Source organism: Habropoda laboriosa, unplaced genomic scaffold (assembly GCF_001263275.1).
Source record: "Habropoda laboriosa isolate 0110345459 unplaced genomic scaffold, ASM126327v1 scaffold387, whole genome shotgun sequence".
In the NCBI taxonomy this organism is placed as follows: Eukaryota; Metazoa; Arthropoda; class Insecta; order Hymenoptera; family Apidae; genus Habropoda; species Habropoda laboriosa.
The window spans coordinates 341,673-348,818 of record NW_017100510.1 but is presented as its reverse complement, the minus strand read 5'-3'; the positions used below and the strand labels follow the sequence as shown (position 1 = coordinate 348,818).

Here is a 7,146-nt window from a genome sequence, read left to right as displayed (position 1 = left end):
ATCGTGGCCCCAACTATATATACACGGGGTGATTTCGCGTCTTTTCTTTCAATCGTCACTTTTCAACTAATTATTATTTTCCAAAGAAATTTTCAAGAATGTGGTAAATCACTTTTTCGTAAAACGTATACAATTATTAGAATTCGTGAAACATCTGTCACGGAGTTTCTGAAAAGAAATTCAATCACTTACAGCGTTTTATAAATTTACTTTCAGACAGATATCACGTATTTCGCGTCATTCGGAATCCAAGTGAATACCTGAATGACGCATGTGTCACGCAAATGTGTTAATACTGTCTTACGACGCCGGTAACACAAGAAACAAGAATCTGTTCACAAAATATAAGATCTAACATACTGCCATGGAAATTAATGATAGAATTATGTTACAGTAAATTCTGGTAGTTATAATACCGGTCTGAAGTATTGGCGGACATCAAGTAAGCAGAGTTGTTCACAAGTAAAGTTGGAGACAAAGCAAAAGAGATTGGCAAAAAAGCAATTAACGTGAGGCAATTTGAAATTTAGAGTGATCGAGATAAACCGTGGAGGGGGAGTTCGGAGGAAAATATACAGAGCCTGTGGAATTGGTTTAATAATATGTTGCAAGTGATGGCGTGAATGTAGTGTGTTTGTCGAATCGTCTCGAGATTTGGGAAACGAGCGGATCATACAGAGAAACAGGGAGTAAAACAGCAGAACCGCGTTGTTATTGATATCAGTGAGTACGTGAGAATTTATTGCGAGATATAATAAGAGACCGTTCATCAGATTATCATTGTTCCTTTTTTACGTGTGTTTAGAGTTATTATGAAATTATTGTTGTAAAATATATCGCTATTGAACTTATTATCACGTGTTACACAACCACAGAGCCAAGTATTAGAGTTTGACTTATATTGCTCGCTTTGCTTACTTCACATAATAAAAGAATTACAACGAACAACACATTTCCCAAATAAACTAAAACAACCATACTCCATTCCCTGTCTTTCCCCCCACAAAAATATAGTAAAGAAATTTTTCAAAGATCTTCCAACCTTCACCTCCATTCCTCGTCTCAGAAAATTCATAAAATCATCCCCGACACACCTAATCCCCACCGCAATTCTCGCAACAGAACTGTGTCTCAAAAAGGAAAAAGAAGAAGAGTAAGGAATAATTTTCTCGTGATAAGAGAGATTCCGCGATAAGCCGCAAAATCAATAAGTCCGACGATCTCGACTCCGTTGAAGCAGGAGGCGCCGATGGAAGGAGGGAAGCAAGAGTAGGAGAGAATCTGCATCTGCGGCGCGGCGCTTCGATGCAGGAAGCGTCGAGGAAAATTGCAGGCCGCCGCGATTTCCACGCCGTTAACGTTCGCCTATCGATCTAGCCGCGAGTTCTCGCCTTCTAATCATATCGTGGCTAACGTCTTCCTCGATGTTGTTCAGCCTACCGTGAACGACCGCCATTCCGCCGATTTGTGTCCCGGCTCCAAGAGCGGATCGTTTGACCCCTGATAGAGCGTCAGATTCCGCGGCTTCCTGGAACGAACGCGAGCAACGCCCAATGGAAAAGTCGCGGCTTCCGCGAACGTAATTAGCGAGACGAACGGCTTGCAATCGAGAGGATCGATTGAAAGATATTTTTCTCAGCGGGATCTGGGGGACTATTCTTTGGTTTCGTTTCGGGTGAAATTATTGAACAGGCTGTGGTTGGTAAAGTATAGAGATACCGACGATGATTATAGCGATCGTTGGTAAGTTATTGATAAGTTATCGATGGTTATCGATACATCGATAAGGAGAACGGCGGTGATTAAATATAAAGTATTGTAGAATGCGGTAAATAATAAATTTCTCACTCAGATCTATTTATTTTTAATCAAATTTTTATTATTATTTACTAACGTTTTTTAATCCTTAATTACCTATTTTTTTAATTTCTCTCAATTTTCTTCATTTTCCGGATTTTTATTATTATTTTCTAGTCTCTTTTAATCCTTCGTCATCTATTTCTTAAATTCTCTCGTAATTTTCTTCATTTAATTCTTTTGATTTTCTGAATTTTTACTACTTCGAAATTCTCTGGTAATTTTCTTAGTTTTCCGCTGGTTCGAATAATGTTACGTGCAAAAAGAAAATGTGGTCGTGAGCATAAACGTTTTAGGATTCCTCGGTGAAGGAAAAAGTCGAAGACGATCGATCGTATCCCCAGGATCCGCTTAATCCAGCTTTAATTTGGACTTTACGAGCGTGCTTACCTGGTCAGCTCGGTGGTCCACGGGCCCCGTCCTACCGACCATTTATCTCGTGGCACACATTCGTGGAAAAAGCTCGTGTCGCCTGGCGTGTTATTCAAATGCAAACATCCACTACGACTCGCGACTCGGTGAGTTATTGGCTGGACCGATCGGAAACGCCGATCCTCGATGATGCTGTTTTGCACTGCAACTTCTTTTTTCTGTACTGTGAATAGGAGGGTGAAATTTGAGAATGCTTCGGGAGGAGAAGTTCGAAATTTGGATAGTGATTACGGTATGGAAAGTGTCTTTGTAGAAGTTTGGGTGATTCTAGGATTCGAGAATTCAAGAATTCAGTGATGCAGTGATTCAACGAACCAAAAATTCGATGATTTAAAGATTCAAATGTTCAACAATTCAAAGATTCAAATGTTCAGTGATTCAAATGTTCAATGATTCAAATGTTTAATAATTCAAATGTTCAAAGATCCAAAAATTCAAAGATTCAAAAATTCAATGATTCAAAGATCCAAAGAATCAAAAATTCAAAGATCCAAAGACTCAAAGATTCAAAAACTCAAAGATTCAAATATTCAAAGATTCGAAGTTTCAAAAATCCAAAGATTCAAAGATTCAAAAATCCAAAGACTCAAAGATTCAAAAACTCAAAGATTCAAAGACTTAAGTATTCAAAGATTCAAAGGTTCAAAAATCCAAAGATTCAAAGATTCAAAAATCCAAAGACTCAAAGATTCAAAAACTCAAAGATTCAAATATTCAAAGATTCGAAGTTTCAAAAATCCAAAGATTCAAAGATTCAAAAACTCAAAGATTCAAAGACTTAAGTATTCAAAGATTCAAAGGTTCAAAAATCCAAAGATTCAAAGATTCAAAAATCCAAAGACTCAAAGATTCAAAAACTCAAAGATTCAAAGACTTAAGTATTCAAAGATTCAAAGGTTCAAAAATCCAAAGATTCAAAGACTCAAAGATTCAAAAATCCAAAGACTCAAAGATTCAAAAACTCAAAAATCCAAAGATTCAAAGATCCAAAGATTGAAAGACTCAAAGATCCAAGGATTCAAAAATTCAAAGATTCAAAGACTCGAGTATCCCAAAACCGAAAAACTGAAAAGGTTCCAACAAGCACAGATGAAATCCCCTCAAGTTTCCTCCAAAGTTCCAGGCATCGAAAAATCCGCGACAATCTCTAATACCCTCCGAGGGCAACACGCGCGGAACATTTGTCAGACACTTTAGGAGCTGTCGACCCATTGTTTTCCCATCGATTCCCGCTTGGAAAGCACGCCTTTAACCGATGTTTTACACGCTCGATTCCTGGAACCGGATCCTCCATCTGGGATCCCAGGCTTGTGGCATCCGAGTTGCACGTCCGTCGAGAAACAAGAGAAAGAGAAACGGGACACGCACTGACCATCCAACGAGTAAGAGGAAGAACACGAAGAAGAAGAAGAAGAAGAAGAAGAAGTAGAAGAAGAAGAAGAAGAGGAAGAAGAGGCAGGTATACGTGGCCCGGGACCACGAGGCCCATTTCGCCTGTCAGGCCCAATTCCGCTCGAACCCAGGAACCTTGGCCTCTCTTTCTCTCTCTCTTTCTTTCTCTTCAAGTTTCCTGCGCCCTTCTGTGGCTGCAGTTTATGGCCGTCATTACCTCGATCGGGCCTCGGCTCGGATTAAACGATTTGTTCGTGTGCACGGACCACTTTATCGGCGAGAGCCAAGGATTTCGTTGGCCCATGTGTCGTTTCCACGATTTTGTCAAAATTTCAATTTTTTCTATGGTAAATGTCTGCACACAGATAGACTCTATGTATATCTATGACAATTATTGCTATTATTGTGTATATCGTTAAAATGTTGAAACCGTTTCATTTCTTTGCAGAAAAAACGAGCTTCAAACTTCTTCAAACAAGCAAACTTTCCTAATTATAAACTCACGTGAACCTAAAAGTTTTATTTAAACTTCATTAGAATCACCTTCAATTAAACTTTCAACCAATCAACCTTTCATTATGAACCATAAAAATATCAATCGATAAACCATTTTACTTCCTTCGATCAAACTTACTCAAACTTCCTCAAACAAGCAACCTTTCCTAACCACAAACTCACGCGAACCCAAAAGTCTCGTTCAAACTTAACCCCAGTCATTCTAAACAATCTGAATTAATCAACCAATCAATCTTTCATTACGAACCACAAAAATACCAATTAATAAACCATTTTACTTCCTTCGACCAAACTTACTCAAACTTCCTCAAACAAGCAAACATTCCTAACCGTAAACTCACGTGAACCCAAAAGTCTCGTTCAAACTTAATCCCAGTCATTCTAAACAATCTGAATTAATAAACCATTTTACTTCCTTCGATCAAACTTACTCAAACCTCCTCAAACAAGCAAACATTCCTAACAATAAACTCACGTGAACCCAAAAATTTAATTCAAACTTCGCCTCGGTCATTTAAAAGATCTCAATTAATAAACCATTGCACTTCCTCAAACTTCCTCAAACTTCCTCAAGCAAGCAAACCTTCCCAATCCCAAACCATCTGTCCAATTCCATCCCTCCCCAATCCCACTGAAAAAAAAAAGAGCAGAAACCCTCGCAAAGCAAAATCCTGCACGCATAATGCACGAAAAAGCAGGAGAAAAGGATCGCGCCGGTACATACATACGTCAGTTTCTCCATGGAAATTACACGCGTGTCTCCATCGCTTACCGGTGAGCCATTAGCGTATCGCTCCTCCGGTTTCGTCCTTGTTCTTCTAATTACGGGACTGCGGTGTTCGTGCGGCACGTGAAAACGTCACGTAACGCTTTTAGGGCCCCGGTTCGTCGTTGAGGGGCGAGGAAAAGGGAAGAGGGGGAGAAGAGAGACGGTGAGATTCCGTTCCGATTGCCTCGCGCACGTCACGCGGAGGAGATACGCGGACGCTGGCATTAATCCGGGTACAACCGCGAGGGACGCGGAATCGTCAATTACCGGAGAACCACTTCCTGAACGAGCTGCGTGCCCCAACTTCTTCATCCTCCGCCCAAAGCCACTTATTCTCCCTAATTTACGCCAAGTCCTCTCCTCTTTCTCCCTTCCTTCCGCCACGTCGCGTTTCCCCGACAGTTTCGTGCCTCCGAAAGCGAATCGTCCGCTTCTGGAGGCGTATCTCGGAGCCATTTTTGGAAACCGCTGGAATTTTCGCGGTAGTATCGGGTGATCGAGAAATTTGCGAATTTTTCGCTCGATTAAGTGGTCTTTATTCGACAGCGGAAATTAGCAGCTGAGGAATGATTATTTTTCAAGTGTGTAATTAAGGAGTAGGGAATTTTTGAATTTTCGTGGCATCACGTGGTTTTGAAGTGAAAATTTTCGTTCGATCAAGTCTTTATTACGTGGTCGAGGGAAAATTAGCAGGTTCGGGGGCGTTTATAATTTCAGAGGAATAATTATTTTGAAGTGTGCAATTAAAGAGTAGCGAGTTCCCGAATTTTCGTGGTATCAGGTGGTCGAGGAATGAGAATTTTCGGTCCATCCTTTTTTTCTGGTTAAGAGAAAATTAGCAACTTTGGAAACGTTTGTAATTTGAGGGGAATATTGATATTGAAATGTGTCATTAAAGAGTAATACGTTGGTCTCCTGACAATTTTGTGTGCTATTGGAATGTAGTTACGAAAAAAGAAGAATTGAATTAAATTAAATTGAATTAGTAACCTAACCTAACATAACCTCAAAAAAAAAAAAAATTATTCACTTACTTTCAGGGGTAATTGACACAAAAAGAGAGCAGACAAAATTTCAATAGTTACAAACAGAAAAGAAAAATTAAATTTAATCAGAAATTAAGTTGAATCAGTAACCTAACCTCGAAAAATTAATCACTTATTTCCAGGGATAGGTAACGCAGAGAGAAAGCAGACAAAATTTCAATACTCACGAAAGGAAAAAGAAAAATTACATTAAATCAGAAATTAAGTTGAATCAATAATCCAACTTAACATAACCTCAAAAAAAAAAAAAAAAATGATTCCCTTATTTCCAAGGGTAATTAACATTGATAGAGAGCAAACAAAATATGAATAGTCACAAAAAGGAAAAGAAAAATTACATTAAATCAGAAATTAAGTTGAATTAGTAACCTAACCTCAAAAAAAATTATTTACTTATTTCCAGGGGTAAATAACACGAAAAGTACATTAAATCAGGTGCGGCAAAACATTTCTTTGCCCTTTAAATACCAACAAAAATCGAACCAACTCCTCCAGAAAAAAAAACCCCAATTTTTTTCCATCAATTCAGGTATCAGAAACGAGGATCGAGAAGAATTATCGAACAATAGGAATCGATCGCGATTCATTTCGCCGCCAGCGGCACCGGTGTTTCTACGATTCTCGTCGCTCCGTAGAATTCCACGCCGCGAAACTCCAGCTAATGATACGGTGTTCCACTCAATCATATCGATTCGATGAGTTCCGTAATAGCCTCGCGATGCTAACCGGTTTTTCCACAGCTTCTGTGCTCTCTCGCTTTCAGCAAGTTTCCAAAATAGAGCTAATGATACACCCGTTCGATCGTCATGCTCGTATATTAATCCGGTGGGATCGCGAGGATTTTATTAGGCTCGTCGATTATGCCATCGATTAGCTTCCCTCCACGAGCTACGCTATCATTGAAATCTCGAGCAATAGAACCACCATACACCGCTTATGGCGATCATTCCTCGTTCAGTTTAATGGCTTTTGCTTCGTGATTCACTGTTATGAGGCAGAAATACGCGGTTCTTCGGAGATTCTGATAACAGTGATTTCGGCGGTGGTCGAAGATAAAACACAATGGAATTGTACGAATGTGAAATTTCCATGTTTATTGGTTAATTGAGGCTTCTGTGAGAACGCGGGATCGTT

At 39.4% G+C, this 7,146-nt stretch overlaps 1 protein-coding gene across 1 annotated transcript; it reads left to right on the top strand.

The window, feature by feature from the left end:
* Nucleotides 1-2,845: 2,845 nt before the first annotated feature.
* On the top strand, nucleotides 2,846-3,071 carry LOC108576305 (the record flags this gene model as incomplete). The annotated part of the gene is made up of 2 exons (XM_017939265.1): nucleotides 2,846-2,902; nucleotides 3,012-3,071. Coding segments are annotated over 2 exons (117 nt in total), but the record flags the coding sequence as incomplete, so codon positions are not given.
* Between the last annotated feature and the right edge of the window lie 4,075 nt (nucleotides 3,072-7,146).